General features: G+C 39.7%; 1 protein-coding gene across 4 annotated transcripts in view; it reads right to left on the bottom strand.

Annotated features, from left to right (window-relative positions):
- NOL4 (nucleolar protein 4) overlaps window positions 1-25,348 on the bottom strand; it is a 115,150-nt gene that overhangs the window by 20,619 nt on the left and 69,183 nt on the right. For 3 of the 4 annotated variants that reach the window (XM_083451638.1, XM_083451641.1, XM_083451640.1), the window contains 3 exons: window positions 15,469-15,752; window positions 2,465-2,644; window positions 1,570-1,761 (listed from right to left, as the gene is read on the bottom strand). In XM_083451638.1, the coding sequence (XP_083307764.1) occupies window positions 1,570-1,761; window positions 2,465-2,644; window positions 15,469-15,752 (656 nt within the window). The remainder of the gene's footprint in view (window positions 1-1,569; window positions 1,762-2,464; window positions 2,645-15,468; window positions 15,753-25,348) is intronic. The other variant, XM_083451639.1, reaches the window with a different exon arrangement.

Raw genomic sequence — 25,348 nt, 5'->3', positions numbered from 1 at the left:
TTCAATAATATATTGCCCGTCAAATATTTCAAAACACAATATAACTCAACAATCAGATTTTCACATCTGATATTTTTTCATGGTCTCTGCTCCCTTTCAATCTATAGTTCCCTTGTTCATAAGCTGACTTGACTTGCATCAATTGTACAAATACGACTTCCTGCATTTTCACTTTTGTCCTAAGCTAGTGATTTCAGCAGATGTGGCAATTGGTTTTGAACACAGTCATTTAAGGTTCTGGAACAATGAATGGACATCAGAAGGAAGGAAGGAAAGGAGGAAGGAAGGAAGGAAGGAAGGAAGGAGCGACAAAATATAGACTGATTTTATTGCTTTTATATAAAATACGGTTTTTGGGATGTATTTCTTAAAATGATATTTAAAAGGTAGATGATGTTTGAAAGTTATGAAAGGAAGGGTCTGAGGTTTGTTTTAGGACTTTTTATGGAAATGCTGAGATAATTTTCAAAGGAGTTCTTCTTTTCTACTATAATGGGAAAGGATGCGTGTGGTGTGGTATTTTAACATTTAGTTGGTGTTCGATCATGGCAGCCAAAAAAATGGTGTGCTTTTTTCATTTCTCACTTTCTTTGAGAAATTAGAAAGGTTACAAAAGCTCCCCATGATATTAATGTTGCAATTAAGAAATGATCCCTAAAAATCTTAATCCTATAAAGCAAAACCTTATTTAGTAAATTTATATCCTGTCTTTCCTCCCAAAGGAGCCCAGGGTGACAAACAATGAGTAATTTTAAACAATTTTGAAAATGCTGAAAGCATATTAATTTGATCCTAAGTGTTTTTCTATAGTCTTTTTCTATAGTCTTACATTGCTTAGGCTACATTGATTTGGTAAAATGCCAAATGTATGTGTGATTGTAGCATCAGTTTTCATGTCTCTGACAAATGTTGTGGTAATTATGACAACAGGGCAACAATTAATATGCCCATTCCAAAATATAGAAAGATTCCCCTGCTATATTGACTCACCCACCACTAATGGCTGGACCCATGATTCTCACAGCTGCATCATGTGCAAATCCCTGACCACATGATCAGATCTGTCAGCTTGGAATGTGTATATCATATGCTTGGGAGGAAGGCCTAGATTGACTAGATTGACATTCCATCCTAAAGAGAATCAGTAGGTAGCCATGTGTACATGGCATGTCCAGTTTCACATATGCATCCCACAACTACCAACATGTACCCGTAGGTTCAGGCCACTATATCATCTCTACAGGAGTCAGAATGATGACCCTGCAAAAACAAACAAGCCTTATTTCTCTTTTGCTTGTTCCTTTACATCTTGAGGAGCTCTTCATTTTTTAAAATGAATTTCTATTTGAAATAACTGCAAACTGCATTTTTGAAGGCATTTCAAATGCACTGGAGAAAGGGAGGGGGGATCCAGGTAATATGAAAGGAGGAAGAATAACCTCTGACCTGACATTACCAAAAATACAAATAAAAAGAGACACTAAGATGAAAACAAAATAGTGTCATGGATTTACATATGGGTTTTTTGATGGAAACTAGGGCTGGGGTTTTTTTTAGATCAAAACTCACCATCTCAAAACCACTCCTTTTCATCCGCCTGCAGGACTTGAGGTAAGTACGTATACGCTTTCTGGCACGCTCTTGGTACTCAGGGAATTGTCGCCTGCATGAGTCAATGATAGCCTGGATCTTTTCTTTGGGCTGCTTAGAGATTGGGACCATTCGGTCCAAGTTTTCATCTACAAACAGCCTGACAAACATCTGTTGGCAAGAGGGAGACAGAGGAGAAGGTTTTGGAGGGGTGGTGTTCTCTTCTCTTTCTAAGCTTCCTGGCTCAGTTACAGAGAGGAAGACTTTATTTTTATTTTTATTTATTTACACAGTGAAGAGCTTTGTAAAGGAAAGTCAGAAATGCTAAGCAAGCAAGGATTTTGTTTTAGGATTGACAAAAAAAAAGACAAGAAAAGATTAGGCTGTAGTGTATAGAAATTGTGAGGGAAATAAAACACAGATTGTGAAAATAGGCACTGTTTTCATGTCTGTTATTAACAATGCAGTAGGATGCCTACATTGTTATACTGAACTGTGTCTCTTACTCTTCCCCTGCTGTGAGCAATTTTTGCGTACGTTGTCATGCAAAATTATATAAATCTGGAAAATAATAGAAAATAGCTGGCCGCTGGAATACACTCCTGGAACTACACTGCAGCCCCCTAGTCCCTACTGCTGCTGTCCACTGAGCAAACATGCACACACACACAAAACACACAACTGAGGTAAATACATTAAACCTCTAAATCTGGTGAACTGGTGTCTGTTTCCAAGAGTTTTAATGTGTGCGGAGGGAGGCAGGTCCCCCTTCTAATAAAGCTAGTGTACCTCTTTTACTGCCACATATACCCATAATAAATGCCACAAATAAGTAAATAAAATTCTGAAGGGCATAAAGCTCCATGTAACTCACATTAAAAGCTTTCAGACGCTCCGCTTCTACGCCATCCGACTCATTGGCCTTCTCAGCATCTTCGTGTTCATCATGATCATCCTCGTCCTCTTCTCCACGGTTCAGGGAGAGGTCTTCTGCACCTCTGTCCATGCTTTCATTCTTGCCAGAATCATAGCTTGAATAGCTATGAGCAGGTGACTAGGAATAAAGGAAGCCATTTTGTAAAACGTGTCTGAGGAAATCACCTGCTTCAACCTCAACAAATCCTTGCCTTCTCTACATACTATTCCCCCAGATTCCCCAAATTGACTTTTTTGAATAGAAATTGTGTTCAAGAACTCTTTGTATAGGGCTTTAGAGTAAGGCAGCATGTAATTGTACAGTTCATGAGTAATAATTTTTTTTTTTTTTTTTTTAAAAAGCACAATTTAGCCATAACATTCACTTCAGAAGTTGGGAAGAAGAGAGCCGATGTGATCCAATGGACAGGATGATTAATTTGGACTTGTTAAGAACTAAGTTTAATATTCCAGTTCTGCTATGGAATCAGAGTCCAGCCTAAGGTAAAACAGTATCTGGGAATTCTTCTTAGAGCCAGTTGCTCTTATTGTTGTTTGAAGGATTTACCTTCAAAATATAGTCAAAATTTATACATGCCTGTGCTCTTCATAACTGGAATGATACACCTGTGTTTCATGTTCATGAAAGGGGTCCTTATTACAATACATACTATAAAAATGGCATTCCAGTTACATTTAGCGCTCTCTCTTTCCCCTCCTATATAATAAAAGTGAAAAGTGCCTCAGATGTCTTCATTTCAGCTGCAATTTCCTCTACATGACTGCAAAGTTTAGAGTTAATATTTCATTTTCTGCAAAGTTAAATAGTTGTCATGTTGAACAAACATTCTTTTTCTTAAACAGGTGTGTGTAAAACAAAGAGAAATCTTTTCATAAGTAACTTCCCATTATGTACAGTTAACCAACTATAACATGGAAAAACTGACTTATAGTAGTATGTTTATGCTAATCCAATTTCAAAAGGTGTTCTCTTTTAGTATATAGAATAGTTTGTTTTGATAGCTTTCCCAGAATACTAATAGGTGTGTGTGTGTGTACCAATTACATACATGAAAAAAACAAGGCAGAAAGAAGAGAAGCCATTAAATATTTCAGTTGCTAATGACAATGCACACTTATTTAAGTTTCTGTAAACTACATTTAATTCTGGAAATTGTAACATGCAGATTGATCCTTGTATTTTACCAAATTCACCGACTGTATACTAGAAGTTTTGTCACCTTCAAATTGCCAACAGTGTATATTTGTGTAACACTTGTAGTTGTTTAAGTTAACTGTTGTTTTAGTTTTCTCTTTACCGCACAAATATATTTTTATATACAAAGCAATATAGAAATATCCTTAATAAAACAAATGTTTAAAGCTGTGAGAGAGAAAAAGTAAAACATTTTGTTTTCTCTGCAAAGCTTTTCATTCATCAGGATTCATAATTTCCTCTAGGATGGAATCAATAGCTTGCTGGATAAATCACATGTGTCCATTTCATTAAACAATTACTCACTCAGAGTGCCCAAAACTTGGCAACTACCAACAGAATCAGATACTACAGTTTTCCCCTAACAGATTTAGATTTTGGATGGAACTCTTTCTGTATATTTTTCACAGCAATCCAATACAAGCCAAAACACACATTCAGTTCTATCAATATAGCTAAAAGATGCATATGTACCAATAGATGTGTTTAGAGAACATATAAAGTGGCTGCATCTCTGCCAGTTTATGAGATATGAACATCAGCGTGGGTAAGTTGCGATGATGTACAACCAAGATGGAAGATCTCCACTGCAGATCTGTGATTTGGGAATGGAACCACCTCTGGAAGGCTGTGCTGGAGTCTCACTGTGACTAATTTTTATTGGGCCTATTTGTATTGTACAGTACTGCGCCATTCCTTTAGTTGGAGGTATGATGCATCTTCTCAGCCCTCCTCCCACTTCCTGCTGCTCAAAGGCAAGAATAGGAGGCACAGAAATGATTAAGTAAAGAGATTTTTTTTTAAAAGCAGAGAATACTTGGCATCTGGAAATGAGGAGTCTCTGAGTGCTCAGAATGGGATGGGTAGACAGGTTGTGGGTGGAGAGAAACAGGCCATAAAAACCATTCAGTTCTTTCCTTTTTTTGCCTCTTTGCATTTCAGTTTTTTAACCCTCTTTCTCACAGAATCATAGAATTGTCCAAGGTGGTCTCAAACTCACAACCCTAAGATTAAAAGTCTCATGCTTAACTGACTAAACTATCATGTTTTCCTTCTGGTCCAATTTCTAGCCTTTGACCAGTTATCAGCATTGTGTCTGCTCTGCATTCTCCTCCTGAATAGCAGAAAGTGAACTATGCAGAATCAGAATAACAGTCGGCAGTTCTCCTAATTTTGTTTACACTATAACATAAATGGATATGGGGAGCCTGGAGGAATGTGAGATTTTACTTGCTTACACCTGCCTAAGACTAGTAACTGGAAGCACTATTTTGTTTGTTAAACTTCAGTACTCAGTCGGACTCCATACAGGTGCTGGTAATGCAACAGGTTTATTAAACAGGCTGACCAGATGGAAGTGAGGCCAGCAAACCTACAGGTGCACCTTATTATAATGCAATCCTTATCTGCTCATATGGCCTCTTCTACACAACTATTAAAGGTAAAGGTTCTCTGGCCTCTTTGGCTTCAAGCCACCTTAAGGGTAATATACAATTGCCTGTCACAGCTTGAAATAAACAAGCAGGATTTTGCCTGGTCAAAGGGAAAAGTAGGGAGGAGTCCAGAGGCTTAAAGAGTGCTGCACAGTCAAAAGAGGATCATTAAACAGATCTTATATAATATACAATGAACAGTTTGGATTTTACAATTGATTACAGTGTAATCCTTGAGGGTTTAGATTAGTTGGCCTTTTGGCCAATTCCATTTGTATATTCTTGGGTAAACAGTATCCGCTGACAGCAAAAGACAACATTTCTTTGATGATATCTTGCTATATATTTACTGTCAAAATAAATTCACGGGGGAGGTTTTGTATGAAATATACTGAAATGCTTATTTATCTACTATCTACTTCTATGTACTATTGACTTGTACTGCCTTCTGCTACTTCTACTTCTGCTGCATGTTTTGGAAAGTCGTTTGTTCTTCTGTCTCTCTGTTCTATATGCAGGACTGTTCCTGAGGTGGAAGAGATAGCTTTTGCCTACATTTGGGAGCCATCAGGCACCATTTTGAACCAAGGTGGCAGGCTTAAGTGTTCCACACTACACCAATTTGTTTGCGTTGGAAGATTTTGATGCCCGGTTTGTTCTGACAGCTCCCAAGATTGAGAATCAGGGTTTGGTCTATGCTTGGATACCATTGTGAGCCATTCTGTAGGCATCCCAAGATGCAGGTCCAAGCCAAGGTGGCCTCTGGCCTCTTAAGCAGACCTCAGCTTTTGTGGCTGGAGTCTGGGTTGTGGGGCCAGTGTGTTCTTGCATGGTGAGTACCAGCACCTTTCCCCCCTAAGTTTTTAATAAGGTTTTTTAAAACCCTAATTAAACATTAACCCCAAACCCAAATTGATTAGGGGCCAGCTATGGTCTGGTGTTATTGGGTCAGTTTGGGACCCTGGGGCAGGGGGCAAGACTACACATAGCCCTGAGAGTAACATATTACACCATCCATTCATAAATCTCAATAATTTTTGGTTTCTTAATTTTCCTGGGCAATACCAGACACTTTCAGCTTGTATTAATATAAATTACCGTACTCTGAAAATGTGACCCTTTATTTTTCCAGAAATGTCTGATAATGCAATTTTTTTTGAGTGTCTTCTCATTTTTATGCAGAGCACAATATAACACAGGACTGAAGCATAATCTTTCCATATTTATTTAATATAATTTCACTTCACAGCTTGATCGAAGGCCAGAAAAGCTAAAGTGATGGTTATATAAAATTTGTTCAAGGCATGAAATAACTCTTTCATGAAACTGATTTGATAGGGGGATTTTTTTTTAAAAAAGACTCTTTTTGACTAACACAGATCCTCTAGGAAAAGCAATATGACTGCATTTGAGTGTGTTTTCATCAAGGCCAACAGGTATCCAGAGCTTCCATGCATGTCTAGTCATGTGATATGAGAAGCAACCAGGATTTTTAATTACACACAATTCTCTAGTGAAGAACAATGGGTGACTACTAATTTAATCCTTGTCCCTTTCACATTGGATGGCCAGTGTTCAAATCTGTACTCTGTGTGATACAAGATAATAGCTGGCTACAACATTATCTCATACTATAAACACTTGTATGCATATTTCAGTTTAAAATTTCTACCAATTATATTTTACATAAAGACCTTTTTTCACGGAACTCATTGAGGCAATTTCCAGGGAGTATCCATCTGCAATGGTGAGTGTTATTATGTGCACTTACAGCAAAGTGAATGGCCCTATACCAACCAGTATGGCCGCAAAGCACCTTTCTTCTTTCTGAATACAGAAGGGATATATTAGGTTTGCAGAAAAATACTAGAACTGCACATGGAACAGTGCAGTGCAGAGTGCAAGCACAGTTCCATCTCCAGCGACAGAACATGGAATCTCCAAGCAGCTGCCAAAGTCCCAGCTCCCTAGTAGGCACACCAGTGCTGACACTTGTGTTGAGCACAGTGAAAACGTTATTTTAGCTGCAAGTTTTCTGCTGCTTGCTTCTCAGCGATACTATTTCAAGTGTTTTACTGTATTTGCATACCCTCCAACTGTCCTGAAATTGCTGGGACCATCATGAAAACCCTTGAGGAATCACGGGTTCTTATTTTGTCATTAGAGTTCAGATTTAAGCTGCTCTTAAAGGGGCAATGGACTTGCAGCTAGCTTTAATGGCCCCTTTAAGAGTAGCTTGGCTCCCCATCTTGTATCCACACCCATTGATACGTTTTGCATCAGGGAATTTTGCAGCCCAGGTGTGAGTGCAAACATCGGTGCTGTAGGGTGTGTGAGAGTGAAGGTGTTTCCATAGCCAACAGCACCTAGCAGGAGAAGAGAAGAGTTTCTCCACAGATCCCTCACCTAATTAGAAAATTTTGGTTCTAATCTTAGTATTTGCCTTACATCAACTGTTTTATTATTCTTTTAAAACCTTGCTGCCCCTGTTCCAAGTAATACATTTTGTAAATTCTTGCAGATTCTGAAATGTTAGCCTCAGACTCCTTTTCAGTTATGCTTTACCTCCTTTGCTTATGAATTTTAAAAACCGCTACATTTTTTTTCTTTCATAGTTCTACACAGACTAAACCAAAACCTGACTGCAAGAAAGCCCAAAGCAAATCTCTCAGTGACATCAGTGGGAATAACAGAAGACCCCATTAGTCTCATGCACCGCCAAAGTAAATAATTCTCATTTCATTCTGCTTTTTTACTCTTCATACAAAACTCTTTTACATTAAAAAGAAGACATGAAACAAATGGCTCCAGGGTCACATATTTGTCCTCAGGCCATTTTATGCAAAACTAATGAATTTTTGTTTCTGTACATTTTTGCCATTGGCTAAAATGTTCCTTTTTAAATAGGGGTGGGGGAAGCTTTTTGGTTGACACATAATTCATTGCAACTGCCAATTACTGATGGGTACCGGAAAAAATGTTATGTTAACAGACAAATTTGTATAATCTCCTAAAAGACACAGTCTCTGTGTAGTAATATGCAGCACAATTTTAAGAGCATGTTTACTCTGAAGCAAGTCCCTCTGAGCTCAATGGGATTTACTGCAGACTTCATCTCTCAAATATATCACCAAGGGCTATGAATCATTTTTATCTTGCTGCTCTATTAATTTTGTGATTTGTTTTAATTGGAATATGGTCCTTAACAGTTTGGAAAACTGTCTTTATAGGGGGTGTGGGTAGCTTAACTCCTTTCATAAGAAAAGCCAGGAAAGAAAATATATGTCCACTCTCAGTTAAATAATTCAATCGGTAGTTTAACAAATATATGAGAATGTATGCATAGGTTTGGAATTCTCCCAGTACTAATTTGAACAGAAATTAATAAGGGAAATTAGACAAATAAAGCAATGCTCAAATCATATTTTAACTGAGATTAATGGTTAGACTGCTCCCTGTAAAATCCACAATGACATAGTGGTGGACCTTGACGTCTCAAATTTCAGTGGTGCCATGTGTGATGCTAAAATCCAGTGCCACCCCCCCATCTTCTGTTGTATGTCATAGTTGTGGTGCCTCCTCAGATGCCACAGAAGCTCTGTGCCCGGTGTGACCACACTAGTTGCATTCCCCTAGATCCACCTTTGCAATCCCAACAAGTTTATGTATTCAGGTGGGTCAGCTACTTTCCTTGTGCGTATAGCTCCTATATTATTTTAACAAAATGCATAAGTCTTGTTCACACTGTTAATAGTGCACAGAGCAAGATAATGGCATTACTGGTATCAAACCACCCCCACCCCCTGTTTACAGTGGTAGCCTGTAAGCAGTGGCCTATTTATCTACTCACACTGGTATGCTTTCTAACTGCTAGGTTGGCAGAAGCTGGGACAAAGCAACGAGAGCCCACCCCGTCGCATGGATTCGAACTGCCAAAAATATGACCGCTGTATATATGAGGAGAGGGATTGTACCTCGATCCTAAAAAAATATTCCTAAAAAGCTATTTAACAGAGATGGAATTGGGATCTCAGAACATCAAAGGAAGCAGGTTAGTCCCCATAAACCATTCATAGGTGAACACATGTGCATAATTAGTTTGCTTAAGAAAACAGATTATGGCAAGTAAAACAGATTATGGCAAGCTTGTTTGTAGTCTGAAACTGTTCCTTTTTCCTTTTTTTGCATCATTAACTCTCAGTGCCCCTTCAGCATAATGGTAGCATTTATGATGTAGTCCATTAAGCTACATTTTGGTATCTTGAAATTGTTTCAGGAGATTCTAGAACTTTCAGAAATCAGTCATAACTCTTCTCTTTTGATCAAATCTGATCGAATCTGGGATCCACAACTGGGATCATATTTCCTCCCACATCAAATGTGCTCTCAGATCCAGTTGCTTTCCTTTCAAACACAGACATAAATTTCCAAGACTGGAGCCTAACTTTTCAGATTAATTATGAATTGGCCTTTGGACTCCTTCATGCATCTGATGATTTAGATGCTTGAAAGAACTACAGGAACTTTTTATTGCCCAAATGTGGCCCATCCCGTCACCCTCAAAATGGGTGTACTGTAAGTTCTTGAAGGCCTTGCAGGCACTGGCCAATGACCAGCACTCCCATTGTGACCAGCATAGAATAACTGTAGTTACTTGAACTCTCTGTGTTATGTTCTCTCCACCACCTACCACCTCCAATAAGCATGTTTATTTTTCCTCTGGTTTGTTTTAAGTACATCCGAATATCACGGTACATATTTTAGCTGGGCTTTGCTTTTCATTTCAAGTTACAAATTGCTAGGAGCATTACTGAACAGATAGGATGTTTGCCATGACAAGTCACAGCACAATAAAGAAAAGTGAAACTGCAGAATAGATTGTGCAAAATAAGAGAAAATATGTAAATGCACTCAGTTTGCAGAATTTATGAATCACAGAATTTGGCTCTGCTTGGTGCAGGATTTTAATTGCCTGGGTGCAAAATTTTAATTTGGGTTGTTGCTTTTATAGTACAGCCATGAATAAAATGAGGCAATCTGCCAACGGCAGAGGTTTGATGTGGCAGCAGACTACTCTGCTGCATTTTGAAGATGGTGGCAGAGAGTTGGATCATTCCAGATATTTCTGGGAAATATAGAAACTTGTTCCAAGCTACCATGGATTTCCCAGTATCTGAGCAATTTATAGCTGGAGGGTTGCTGCAGTTTTATAGCCCCTTTGGATTGTCAAAACTGTGCAAAGATATCAGATTGCAACCAAAAACACCCTCACAGAAATACAGCTCTGCCCAGATCTGAGTGTTGATGTTATTTATATTTGTTATTATCATGATGATTGTTCATAAGCAAATATGGCAAGATATTTTTTACAATCCACCCAAATAAGCTGGTCGTGCATAAAGAAAATCAGACTTAGTGCTCACTAAGCACCAAATGTTTATGAATGTCTTTTAGAGTTCCCTTAATTTTAACAGAGTTCCCTTAATGCATTTTTAGACTCACATGGGAGATGAGAATTGGAAAAAACCTGCATGGAGAGTCAGCATGAAAAGATCTAGTATCTAAATTATTAAAGAAGTGCAGTAGATATATTTTAAACTTCAACTATAGGGCTATCTTCACAGAAGCTTAAATTAATTAAATTTGTAAACTTCCCTTCATCCAAAAATTTCAAGGCAGTTCACACAATAAAATACAGAATAAAACCACAAAGTACATAATAAAAACAAAAACATAACAATAACACCCCCCTCCTACAAAGACATTTAAAAGGGCATAGATTATTATCCAGCCAAAGGTCTGGTTGAAGAGGAATGTTTTTGCCTGGCACTTAAAGATGTATACTGAAGGTGCCAGATGAACCTCCTTTGGTGGAGCATTTCACAAATGCCAAGCCACTGCAGAAAAGTCCCATTCTTGTGTTGCCACCATCTGGACTGCTCATGGAGGAGGCACATGAAGAAGAGCGTCAGATGATGATTGCAGTGTTTGGGTTGGTTTATATGTGGAGAGGTGTTCCTTGAGGTACTGTGGTTCTGAGCAGTTTAAGGATTTTTAGGTCAAAACCAGCACTTTGAATTGGGCCTGGAAACTAATTGGGAACCAGTGTGGTCGTGCCAGGATCAGTGTAATATGCTCAAACTGTCTTGCCTCGGTGAGCAACCTGGCCACTGAATTCTGCACCAGCTAAAGTTTCTGAAATGTTTTCAGGAGCAGCCCTATGTATAACATGACAAGAGTCATGATGGCTGCATACTATTTCCAGGATCAGTGTCACTACACCTCTAAACATAAGAGCATCCCTGCTGGATCAAACCCAAAGCACATCTAGTCCAACATTCTGTTCTCACAGTGGGCAACCAATGCCTATGGGAAGTGCACAAGCAGCACATAAGTGTAATAACACCCCCCCCACACACACACTTCTAGCAACTGGTAACTGAATACATTTGAATACCAGTCACTGGGGAACAACAGTAGCAGAGGGCTACCAGAGCATGGACAACAGAAATTAGGCTGTCCCTGTCTGAGAGGTCAAGGATACATTTTCCCCATCTCCTTCCAGACAGAAGTCATCATTCAGGGCAACCAAAGCTGTTTCTGTGCTGAAACCAAGCCTAAACCCCAGTTGAAATGGATCATTTTCTGGTGCCCCATCTAAGCCATGCTTGGTTCAATAGGATTTTCTAATTCTAGAGAATGGTAGTGCTGAAGTTCTCTGAAAGTCCAGAGAATATAAATCAGAATATATATTGGGGGATAGATCTCTGATTGGAACAGTCTAGCCATCCTGTTCATGGCTTCCTTCAGATAATTATGGATGGTCGTAATCAGACATGATCTTAAACTATGGTTTGTGCTAACTTTGTAAACTCTGAGCCATGTTTTATGTTCTAGAAAATCAGGCAAAATACATGGTCAGTTATGCAGGTACTTGAGGCTCACAGGGAAAGCAGGCATTAAAGTCTGAATTGAGCAGAAAGCATGCAGGACCTTGGACAGCTCCAAAGTGTCCCTGCTTGCTAATGCACCTAAAAGAGAAATTGTCTCTATAGGAAGACAGAGACAACTGAAGCCTTATGCAGGCTATCCAGGGTTGATGGAGTAAGTCATGCCTGTCTGGAGGAGCCAGATGGCTGGTTAAAGGCCTTTGCATTGTTTTGTAGTCTTTGATATCTGTGAGGCTTGGGGAGACAGAGGTAATGAAGAAAAGTTGTTAGAGAACAGTTAGAGCACCAGAGGATGGAGGTAGGGTTGTGTCCTTTGGCTGAAGATCCCTCAATAAGTTACTATAGGTTATTCCCCTGAATAAGTGACCGGAACCTCATCTGGATTCTCCACCATGTACTGCATAAACCCAGGTTTGGGTTTATGATACAATGGAATGTGTAGTCCCCCCACCTTGTTTCTCAGCTGCTATTCCAAACCATTCAGTATTGCTCAAAGTGTAGCCACTTGGGGTACACCAGGGGTAGTCAATATGGAACTCTCTAGATGTTGTTGGCGTAAAGCTCCCATCAGACCATCATTAATTGTTAAGCAACTATGAGTGGGCGATTTTAAATCTCCAAATATTAATGATCAATAACATTTGGAACATAGTGGGACCTGAGATGTAGATGTCATCTTTGTTTTGGGGTCTAGGCTTAAAGTGAAAACCATGACAGATATTGAGTAAAAAAACAAATGCACTTGAATAAATTTCTGGGTCCCACTGAAGAACCTCTCTTCTGTTGGCATCTGTGTGTCTCAGGAGACAAATGAAGAGTGTGTCATTGAGGGTAAAGTCAAACTGTTGGAGAATTTCTTCTCTCTGTGCTACTCCCAGCTGTCATTGCTTCTCTGGTTACTGCTGTTGACACACAGCCTGACTGTCTCTCTCCAGGAACTGCAATCATCTTCAAGGAATTCCCACTTGGTGGGCTTAATGCTTCTAGCCTTCGTGTCATGCTTACAGACATATTTGTAACACAGAGTTGGTTGGCCGACAGGAACAGGCCTAGTGCCAGCTCCCCGTTGAGCACATCCTTGAGGATCCTGCCATCTTCCATGCTGTCTACATGACCAAGTCAGTGTAGATGTCGTGGAGATAGGAGTGCGAACAAGCTGTGGGAATGTAGGCTTGGGAGAATACATATTTGTTTGAGACTCTGTCCTGCCATGTGATGCCCCAAATCTTCCTGATGCAGTGCATATGGAAGGCATTGATTGTTAGCATCACATTTTCCCACACCCTTTTGGAGAGGTGAGTCATTGCCATAGTTGCTTTGCCAATATGCTCATCCAGCTCAGCATCGATAGAAAGGTTGCTGGTTATGGTGGAGTCCAGGTAGGCAAAATCTTCTATCACCTCAAGTGTGAGGTCACCAGTGCTGATGCGTTGAGTGCTGGCAGTATCCTGACCCAGGGTATTGGTCTTTATCAGGCTGATGACGAGGCCAAACTCCATGCAGGCATGGATAAAATGGTTTATGGGTCTCTGTAGAACTTCCTTGGAATGTGCTGTCCAGACTGTATTATCTGTAAACAACATCTCTTGGGTTAGAACCCCACACACTTTTGTCTTGGTGTGGAGAAGTACCAGGTAGAACAGACCCCCCCCCCACACACACACATCGAACTGAAGGCACAGGAGAACAATAAGTGGGCATCCTATCTTGTTGAGCACTTGAAGAGTCTTTTTCAGATGACCAGGTCAAAGGCCTTTGTATGGTCTATGAAGACAACGTACAAGGAGCACCTCTACTCTAGGCATTTCTTCTGCAGCTGACGCAGTGAGAAAATCATGTCAACTGCTGACCTCAGAACATTGTGGCTCAGGTTAAACTCTGTCAGTGAGTAATTCCAATCTGTTGAAAATTACATGGGCAAACACTTTCCTCACAGTGCTCTGCAGAGAGATTGCACAGTAGTTGTTACAGTCATGGCGGTCACCTTTGTTCTTGTAGAGGGTTCACAGTGCTGGGGTCACACATGTCTTGTGGCACTGATCCTTGTTCCCAATACTGCAAGAGGAGGCTGTGGAGGTGTGTCATGAGGGAGGAATTGAGGCCAGCTTTCAGCATTTCTATGGAGATTGCGTCCTATCCTGGGACTTTACCGCATGTCTGAGAGTTTAAGACAATCTTCAATGGGAGGGAGGGACATCTAGCTCTTCCAAGACAGGCAGAGTTTGGATAGATAACTGTTGATTACTGTATCAGAGACTGTGTTTCCCCACGAATGCAGTTCCTGATAGTGCTCTGCCCATCACTAGGCCCTCTCTCGTTTTTATATTAGTCTGTATATTGTAGCCTGTTGATTTTTCTGACTCCTTGAGTATTGAGTCCTTGATTAAGTCCAGCATTGAAAGCATTTTTCTGCTACTTTTTTAAAATAAAAAGATAGAATATATTTTTCAATTTCTAAACATATTTACATCAAGAAAATTACAGTGATTTCAAGATCATTTCAGAATACCCATGGAGTTCTCACATTATTCAAGTTGAGGGGGGGATGCAAAACCAAACCAACAACAGAACACAGTGGCACTCAAAGCACTGTCAGGGTAATTTATGATATTTCACTGCTGGTATTAAAATCAGTGGAAGTATCTGGATCCAGTACTCAGTTTCAGTGGTATAAAGATAATAATCCAGTGTGTAGTATCAGATTTTGAAAGGCTGGAGTTTTCAGTGATAGCAGCAGAAACAATAATTGCAAGAATTCTGTTAGATTAAATTCAACTCTTCATTCTTCTTACAATACACATTCATGACAACTGCCTTCCTATCAGACTAGCTATCTAATCTGCTGGATCTGTCTTTATCTACACTTAGTCACCTTATTCTCTCCCAGCTAATACAATAGGAACAACCAGGGGTGCTGGAGGGAAAGTTGTTTGGAAATGTCAACTTCTCAAAGCAAAGTTGTTGGTTTCAATTCAGACATGTTTGTACATGTTTATAGATGGCAATGAAAGCTTTAGTGCCAACTCTGTTGACACAATAAGGATACTAATACATACTGATCATGGACTACGTGTGTGATTCATTCAACAGGAAGATTCCACAGGTCTTCTCAAAATACTGTATTTCTAATCAGAAATGAAAAACTTGCAGAATGTATTTCTGGTTGATAAAATATTGGTATTTGTTAGTATACTAATATGCACGTGAGAAATAGACAGTGTGAGCACAAAATAGCAGAAACAACTAGGTGCCAACAACTTTTCCAATTTCCTAATTTGCAAAGCCCTTGAAAACTGTTACAGTAGACTTTTCTTCTTCCTAATCTATGCTCTTGTAATATCTTGTGAACATGGAAGCATCTTACCTTGCTTCCATTTTCTTTTGCCTCTTGCTCCATCTTAAGATCAGATACTAGGATGTTCTTGTACTTGTTCTTTCCATCACTGCTTTGGTCATCTAACCTGTATTCTGACGTGAGCTGAGCAGAGAAGGGACTGTCACTCAGATTCAGCGGCTGTTCATCCGGTTCCAGAGGTGCTTTGCCATTACTGTTGGCTTCTGCCACTTCCCTGCAGTGTGTTCCCCCTGAAGCATTGGAACTGTGTCCTGCAGTCTCATTGCCGTTAAAACTCTCTGCAGCTGAATCATCTATGAAACACATGGATTTACAGTTTTTCAATGGCATGTCATCAACATTATCTTTATACCCAAACAACAAAAAATTACAAAAAACCCTACAACCTGATGCCACTCACACAACATTTCCAACAGTTCAGCTGAAAATATTTGTGTGATTACCAGTCACTATTAACAATCACAGAACAGTTAAGAAAATTTCAGCCAGAGCAGATTCTTTAATGACCTAGGCATGTGGAAAAGGAAGGGCTTATCTTTCCACTTTATACGTGACGTCACGACTCACTTGCTTAAGTTATATGGGGGGGGGGGATTTTTACATATCCCAGTTATTATGAATTATAGTTCTTCAAACCAGCAAAATATACAGTATTGGAATAGAAAGTTCCCTTCCTCTGATGGAAGGAGACTTCCTCCAATGGAAAGACTGCTTCTATTAGAGGATAATGTTCATTCCATCAGTTGGAAGGAAGGAACTTTTATATTCATCCTATTGGGAAAGTTTGGATGATCGTAGCTCAGCTTAATAGGCCAAAGCATGGATGAGCCTCTTGACCACACACAAAACCTCTTGGCAGGAATAAACCAGGAAGTCTTCCATTAACTATAGTCTCCTGTTTCATCCATACTGGGGAACCCAGGGTTAACAGCTTTGGAGCAAAGCAGACTACAGTATTTAAACCAACAGCAAATCATGACTTAATGCCCAGGCTTGTCACAAAGTTTTCCACTATAGTTTCCCTGTTTGGTTGAAATGGAAAACTATATTATTTTAAACTAAATTGTGTCCTTTAAACTTTTTTTTTTTTGTTCTGAAGACATTGCTGTAAATAAACATGGTATGAAAAGAAAGTGCAAGTTACTTCTGCCTCTCATGTCAATCCTTTCCCAGGTCAATCAAATAAAAAAAAAAAATCCAACCAGACCAGAAGTGTCAGGACAGCATTAGGACGGTTACAGCAATAATCACAGCAGCTGCATAAAAGGTGGGATGCTAGAGGGTCAGACATGGAAATAGACTGAAGGACAGAACAGGGATTTACAAGTGAGAAAATAGTACAGAAAGAGGAGGGGTTGCAAGGGAAGCCAAAGAGGTAAGTAAGAAAGGAATTCTGTGTTGCTAAGCCCAGTGATGAGCCAGTGAGAAAATGAAAGGGGGAGTAGTGGAGGAAGTGAATTACTATGTCACAGAAAATAGAATGGTCCAGTGATAAGATTGGATCCAAACCTTTAGTTCTGGGGCTATGAGGATTATTGTGAGCTTAACAGGGAATTCTGAGTTCTATCAATATGTTTAATATGGTTTCCCTAACAATTAATGAATTGTTTGTGCTGCTGAAATAAAACGTAAAGTCAATATGCTGACCATAGTTAGCCTTCCAATATTTTTCACATTGCTTTGTAATATCAATAGTATTTATGCTATTAATTGCTTGGTTATTGACCAAAAAGCAAAAGTAGTTTACGAACTGTCCCGACATAAAATTAGGAACACTTTGTTGCTTTTAAAAGAATAGTGATGAAAATGCATTGGGATTGTTTTGACAAGGTTCTATCACAGAATTGGAAGGGATCCCAATGGTCATCTAGTCCAACCCTCTGCTATGCAGGAATCATTTGCCCAGCATGGGGCTCAAACCCACAACTCTGAGATTAAGAGTCTCCGACTCCCTTTACCCTAACAGCAACATTTAAAAAACCCGAAAACTAAAAATCATGACTCAGTTTCTAACTACACAATATAGAAACATTTAAGGCTGTTTCTATAGGGACACCAGCAGATAGCAGTTATTAGGGATATGCTGGTTCCTAACATTCAGGTATAAAACGTCCTATATAGCCTGGATTATGTTAACATTACACTAATTATAACCTTCATATAGAAAACATGCACGTGAAATCTGGGTGGATTATACAAATGAATTAAAAAAGTTTGCCAAAGTCCTAAGCAACCAGGATAATGTGGAACAGAGTAAGAATGAGTGAGAAAAGATGACACATGCATGGAATTCACACCACTTGATTTTAGGTTCTCTCATTTTATTGGTTTTAATTTCAAAAAGCAGGCTCTTGTTAAGATTCTGAAATCAAGCAATTATTCAAACCAGAACCGTACTTTTGCTGAGCTAACTTTGCTTCCTGTACTAATTTTAGTATAAAGAATTACGTAATAAGAATAAAAATGAATCACCAATTAAGAACATAGTCTGGCTTTTGTTTTGTTCTTATGAGACGTTCTAAAGCTGTGCATTCTCCCCCTCCCCCAGTTTGCAAAATACCTTTGCCCGCTCATGGAAGAGTGGTTTCTGTAGCTTTTAAGTGCAGTGCATGAATTTCTAAGAAATTTTAGAGGAGGCTGACTTACCCTACAGTTTTATGGAGAGGCTGATTGGTCTTTTCCCCATCTTTTTATGTTAGTTTCCCCTCCCCCAAAAACTCATAGTTGCGGCGGGTGACAAGGATATCTCTCCAGCCTAGTTCTGAGAGAATATGAGCTAGTAAGAGGTTGGAAGGAGAGTTTGTTTTAATTGGAGGGGGGGGGGGACTGCCAAAGCAAAAAAATTGGGAAAGAAACCCTCAATCACAAGGTAAACCAATCCCTACCCCTATCTCATACTCACATTCTAGAAATTCACAGTTTCACCTATACCTGTCCCCCAATTTGCTGAAACAGCTCTTGTTCATTCCATTCATTCCATTCAAACAATGAATATTTACCATTCATTGGCCTCAATTCAAAAATAGTCATAGAACCTGTAGCTGCATGTTACAATCTATTTTATCTGACAAATGGGAATGTATATTTCACATGACAGTTTGGATTGAAAGCACATTTCACTATTTACTTCAAGTAAGTTTTGCCTGTTAATGCACCTGAGCTGCAACTGTTATGTATGCTGTTGTGTAATATGTGACAACATAAATGATACTTTAATATGGTTAACAGATTTCTTGCTCATGTGGAGTAGAATCTTAATAGTGACTTTAAAAAAGAAATCTGAATAAGAATACCAAATAAAAGCTAGATGTGTTTGGCCAAGTTACAAAATATTGAACCAAACACCTCAGCTCTCAATAACACAAAAGTTTGTCTGTGGTGGCAATGTGAACAATGGGCACATTTGAGGATTGAGGAGAAGGAAGATAAGTGCATGCAAATGTTTTGGCTATGTTCTGACCCATTGCTGTACAGCGGTACCTCAGGTTAAGAACTTAATTCGTTCTGGAGGTCCCTTCTTAACCTGAAACTGTTCTTAACTTGAAGCACCACTTTAGCTAATGGGGCCTCCTGCTGCTGCCGCGCTGCTGGAGCACAATTTCTGTTCTCATCCTGAAGCAAAGTTCTTAACCCGAGGTAAGAACAGTTTCAGGTTAAGAACGGACCTCCGGAACGAATTAAGTACTTAACCCAAGGTACCACTCTATAGGCCTGATGAGTCAGCCAGCCCTGCCTCTTGGCAAAAGTACCCTAGACCTGCTGCGCTGAGGGTCTCATGGAACGTTCCAGAACCTGGAACTGACATTGCAAATGCCAGCTCTCGAAATCACTCTGCCTTCAATTAAAAGAACCAGCAGATAGTTGCAAGTATTTGCTTAACACAAGGAATATGTGTTCAATGCAGGCAAATTATTAAATTTACTTTTTTTTCATTATAAGCCACTATTCTAGATTCTTTCCACCTTGATGAAAGAACATTCCATTTAATAGAATACTAACCTTGACAAGGTTATTTATTCAAAAACAACTATTGAATGGGCATGTGACTGCTGGCGGAAGGGGGAAAATGCTTCCTCCTATGTTTATCAATGTCATTTGTGTTCTGTGAATTACATAACGCAGAAAAAAGAACATCTATTGGAACATATTGATGGCAGCGCCTAATTTCCTTTGAAAGAGTTCTTAAGCTTTTAAACATTCACCATTGGATCCTTTCTCTGCAAGGGTCAAACTGCATCTTGACAATGTATCAGCAGATCACGTGAAATTTGTTTGCATGGAAATGGGATGTGTTTACTGTTTCAAAATACGTTTTAGAAATTTAAACTGGTATTCTAATACTGCCAATATTAGCCTTCAATAGAAGGAATCTAATAAATATTGTAAATTATTCGTAATGCATGTAGAAAGAAACATGCAATCTTGCCTAAATCTTCATTTACTATTATAGCAGAATTTAAATTCCATATAATGTACATTGCAACAATTAGTGTTTTTCACTACAAACAAAAATCAGCTCATAATCCAGATGTTGTATTTTAAATCCTTCATGTCTCTCGTATTGCTCATAAATATTTCAATTCAAAATACACACACCCCATGATAATCCACAAAACATTTCTTTTTTTCAAGGCAGTTTGTGCCATAACCTTGGATAATGCTTAGTGGTTTACAGCCATCTTTTTTAGAAAAATAGGGGGCGGGGTATTGATTTCAGAGCTTGCTATAATGTTTATGGCAGAATGCCAAAATACTAAAACTGTTTCTGGGAATAGCAACAAAAACCAGATAAACATAAGGCACCTCTTTAGCCTAGACTGAGCTGAATATATTTTTAAAATGACATACCAGGAAATTGTTAATGTGGGTACTAGTGGCTTTATTTGGTTTTTTAAACTAAAATGAAGGTTCTATAACCTGCCCTGGGAACTTATGGTGAAGGGTGGATAAGAAATCCAACCAACCAACCAATCATATTTTTTTAAAAAATGAACTATTAAAATATTTGCTTTTTATCCTACCACTAATATAATGGAGAGCTGCAGTAATGTTTACGTTATGTCACAAAAACATCACATAAGTCACACTGTCTTAATCTTATGGTACTTTTTTCTCCCTTTTTCATTTAAAAATGGCAAGGAAGATAATAAATCAATGCTAAAATAATGTATAAACTTGCATGTTCAAAATGAAATGTTCAGCACTTTGAGAAGTGGGAATTGGTTCAGTGCACACAAATAGCTTTTCACACGCATTCTCACTTTCTTCTCAGCCTTCATGAACTTCAGGAATTTCCAAGTATTCAGGAGATATATTGAAGAATTCAGTGTGTTGAATGTTCGCTCCAGTTTGTAAAACATGCTCGCTGCTGCTACTAAGCAAGTATTGCTAAGGTTTTCAGGTATACACCTTATGCTTTCCCCCTTTGTTTGTTGATAAAATAAAGCTTTACAAAGCTATTGAAAATGCCACTTTAACTAGTAGATATAGTCGTATTTCAGATGCAGGTGCCTGGTGTCATTTTGTTTGAGCATGGTCATGAGACATTCTTCAACAAGACTTAGAAAACCTTGATTCAATATTCCACTCAGGAGGAGCTGACACTTACTGTGAATTCTGCTCTTCAACTTAAATACCAAAGTCTGTGGCAGGCCAATTCTATCATTGCAGATACAGCATCCCTCGGGCGAGGTCCAACCTTTTTCTTGCAGTGCACCCAGGGATTAGCTTGACTTCCCCTACATTCTCTCCACTGCACAGTAAGAGCTAATCTTTCCTGCATGAAGCAAGAGATGGTGTTGCTATGACAACACATTCTAGCAGTGGGACTACTGGGATGAGCTGAAAAGATGACAGGGAGACATGCACTCAGCCTTCCTCCAGGGCTGTGGGCTCCTTCCTCTAGGATTTAATTCTCCCATGTTTACTGACAGCTTGGGATGCTAATTATCTATGAATTTTGTCATTTGGAGATTAACTAGTTAAGACTATGGCTGAGTTATTAGAGAGTACTTCAGTGAAAATTGTTGTTTTTCAGTGTGCTATATGTTGAGTAAAATGTGGCCACTTTATAAACCATTATACAGTTCTACATCTTATCCCCAAATTAAAGACTCTCTGTGTGAAAGAAAAAGAAAGACACATGCCAAGCCCAGTCCTTCAGCATCTGCCTCCTCCATAATCTTCCTTTTTGAGTTTGCCTCTTACCAAGACCTCAATATAACAGCTATAACTGCAACATTTCAGCAACTAAATTTCTCAAGGTAGGGTCAGCAAATGCCAACAAATTCCTCATTTTTTACATGAGCTACTATAAGCCAGAGACATCACCTTACCAACAAAGGTCCGTATAGTTAAAGCCATGGTTTTCCCAGTAGTGATGTATGGAAGTGAGAGCTGGACCATAAAGAAGGCTGATCGCCGAAGAATTGATGCTTTTGAATTATGGTGCTGGAGGAGACTCTTGAGAGTCCCATGCAAGAAGATCAAACCTATCCATTCTTAAGGAAATCAGCCCTGAGTGCTCACTGGAAGGACAGATCGTGAAGCTGAGGCTCCAATACTTTGGCCACCTCATGAGAAGAGAAGACTACCTGGAAAAGACCCTGATGTTGGGAAAGATGGAGGGCACAAGGAGAAGGGGACGACAGAGGACGAGATGGTTGGACAATGTTCTCAAAGCTACCAGCATGAGTTTGACCAAACTGCAGGAGGCAGTGGAAGACTGGAGTGCCTGGCGTGCTCTGGTCCATGGGGTCACGAAGAGTCGGACACGACTAAACGACTAAACAACAACAACTATAAGCCAAACCAAAAAAGGTTAAGAGAGCCTTCCAACATCAAGGGTAAAAGAAATCCAGTCATTCACATCATTCACATATTGTATGTGTAACAGACACATAACTTCGAGAGAAACAAACTGGTTCTGCATATATTTTTTTCAAATATAAAGAGCCTTTTAGACTATTTTACTATGTTCACTTGTTTAATATTCAAAAATGGCTTAGCTGCTTTCTGGTGCTCCTGTCTCCCAGAGCACATTCCACAGAATTTTCATCTTCATTTGACTTGAATAGCCTTTAGCCATCTAAAGTATGGGTGACCATAGAGTTTGTTGCCTTTCTGGGTGGCTTTGGGCATAGACTGAAAGTAGTAATTAATGAAGCATGATGCTTCCTCTAAGATTGCTTCTGGGATTTGTGCCAATGATGGAAGGGAACATGTTTATATCCACCTTGGCAAGATAGCATGTTCTGTCTATGAGAGGGATTCTGCATGATCCTACTTTGCATGAGATAAGGAAACAGAAGTGTAAATCATGCACGATCCCTCTACCATTGCACCTAGCTATCCTTTATCTTCTCATTTAATGCTAAATATTGAATTTGCCGCTAAGTTTTCTTGCCTTCTAATGTGTGTTGCACGTGCTACTGTGATCATAATGGACATAAAACAGCAAGTCTGTGTGGACCGCCATAGTTTAGCACTGAAACAGTTTGTGTTTCTTATTAATAAAAACAAGCTCCCAGCAATGTGGGGTTCCAAAAATCAAACATTGTATTTGATTCAGGTCCCTCTGTGACTTGTACTTGTTGCTGAATTGTTGTTGTTGTGACTTTATACCTTAAATGTTTTGTTATTTCGTATGAATACTTAGGGGGGGTGGACTGCTGGAGGAGGGGTAGTACTTCATCATCTCCTTCTGGGGTAGTTTGTCCACCTTTGGTTCCCACTTTGCACTTAGCTCTCACCTGTGGCTCCTAGAAGCTGTCAGCGTGCAACAGTGGTCACACCCTGGGAAATGTATTTGACTGGTTGGCTAAATCAGGTGAGAGTAGCCGATGGGTCAAACCCCCAGTGAGTTAGGGACTTTCCCTGCATGTGTAGACAGGGTCTGGCAGATTTAGTGGCCGAGACCAATAGTGTGTCCAAGGGTAGTTACTGCATGTGCTGTTGAGGGAAATGAGGGGCAGATGGGGCTTGTCAATCTGGGAAGGTAGCCCATTTGGGAGAAGGAACACTCTGATCCTAAACCTTCACTGCCCTGTGGCTATACTCATTTATGAGAAGGGCTTCAGGAATTAACCCTAAGGAAAAATCTGTACCCTACACAAATCCAGAGTGGAGTACCTGAGATGGTTGTTTGGTGTCTTGTATGCCTCCTTCCAGCAACTGGTGCCAAATGTATTGCTCTACTTTCCTTTGGACCACATCAAGGCTGAGAGTGTGGTCTTGTCATCTGGGCAACCCAGGACCTCCATACACACCACCCAGGCTTGCACCCTGGGGAAGTCACTTTGGTGCTGCTAGTGTAGCAAAAACAATGTGGGAGGCAGCAGTTATGAGTTATTGGTCTTTGTAGTCACAGCAGGTCCTATGATTCTCCAGTGGTTTGACTTCACCCCGGGAAGCACACTCCATTGTCTCTAGAGACAGACAGATGCCGCCGCCAACAACAACAAATGAACACTTATCTATTGGTTGTTCACCATCCTAAATTCCAGAATGGAGGAAGGCAGAATCTTGAATGAATGAATGAATGAATGAATGAATAATTGGCATGCCAGGGAGCCTGCCAGATATATGGCCTAGTGTAACACACACACACATGGAAATATCCCTCTGTCTTGGGATGCACTGCTTAGCTTGTCCTCTCAGAGCCTTGATAGATTATCAGTAAAATTATGCCAAACTCTTAGATTTGCCTTAATTTGAGAATTGACATGCCTGCATACTAGGCATATACACAGCATTTAAAAATGGCTTTGATTGTATTCCCAGAGTTTGTCTCAAAGAGATTAGTATAATTCACAAAACAGCTATAGCACCTGCATTTGGTTTTTTTATTTAATTAGCATGAGGAATTTTTTTAAGCATTTTGTTTCCACCCTTGTGCTCTGTAGTATTGGAAATAGGCCAAAACTTCAACCAACATATGATTCTGCAATTAGAACCAATGAACCAGAATTCAAAAGCATAGGGGAATTTATTTGCTAAATAGATTCCCCTCACAAGGCACTATTTTACACATAGGCTTCTAACTGGAAGCTCTGATGTAAAGTTCCAGATTTTTCCTGTCTTGGTGTTCGAGAATGCAATACAAGGAATATTACTGAGCACAGTTCTGAGCCTTCCGTAGAGTAGACTGAAGAAGCCATCTCAGGTGACCAATTTAGGGTGCCATTAAGGAATGTCCCAATACCTGTGAACATCCCAAAAAAAGTCCCCATACTCTAGTACGGTTAAATGTTAATTGGGCTGTGTGCATCAGAAAACAATAAACAAACAATTGAACTCATCTCTCACAAAATTTGGGCCTGACTTGTAGTACAGTAACTCACCCTGGTGCCAGTGTTCCTTGCCACTGCTGCAGGGTGTTTATTGATGCCAGTGAATCTGGGAAGTGAAGTTTTGAATGGCTTTCTGGTTAATAGATTCAACCAGGAGGCACTGGGATTTCCATTTTGCAGCCTCGATCACATCACCAACAATATATAGGGGTACCCCACGTTAATAACTTAATTCGTTCTGGAGGACCGTTCTTAACCTGAAACTGTTCTTAACCTGAGGTACCACTTTAGCTAATGGGGTCTCCTGCTGCCGCCATGCCACCACCACCACACAATTTCTGTTCTCATCCTGAAGCAAAGTTCTTAACCCGAGGTACTATTTCTGGGTTAGCCGAGTCTGTAACCTGAAGCGTCTGTAACCCAAGGTACCACTGTACCTGGCTTAAAGATTTTTCTGTCACTACTGAATCTCTCCACACCTTCCCTCCCAACAACTAGGATAATATTTCAGAAGGGAGGGGCAGCAGGGAAGGCTGAGGGTGACCTCCCCTGAGCACTGCCCTTCCAGAAGTCATCTGTCAACTACTCAGCATTTCTGA

This window comes from Podarcis tiliguerta (assembly GCF_965153285.1).
Source record: "Podarcis tiliguerta genome assembly, chromosome: 7".
Taxonomy (NCBI): domain Eukaryota; kingdom Metazoa; phylum Chordata; class Lepidosauria; order Squamata; family Lacertidae; genus Podarcis; species Podarcis tiliguerta.
The sequence above is the reverse complement of the archived record's forward strand: the minus strand, read 5'-3'. Positions and strand labels throughout refer to the sequence as shown.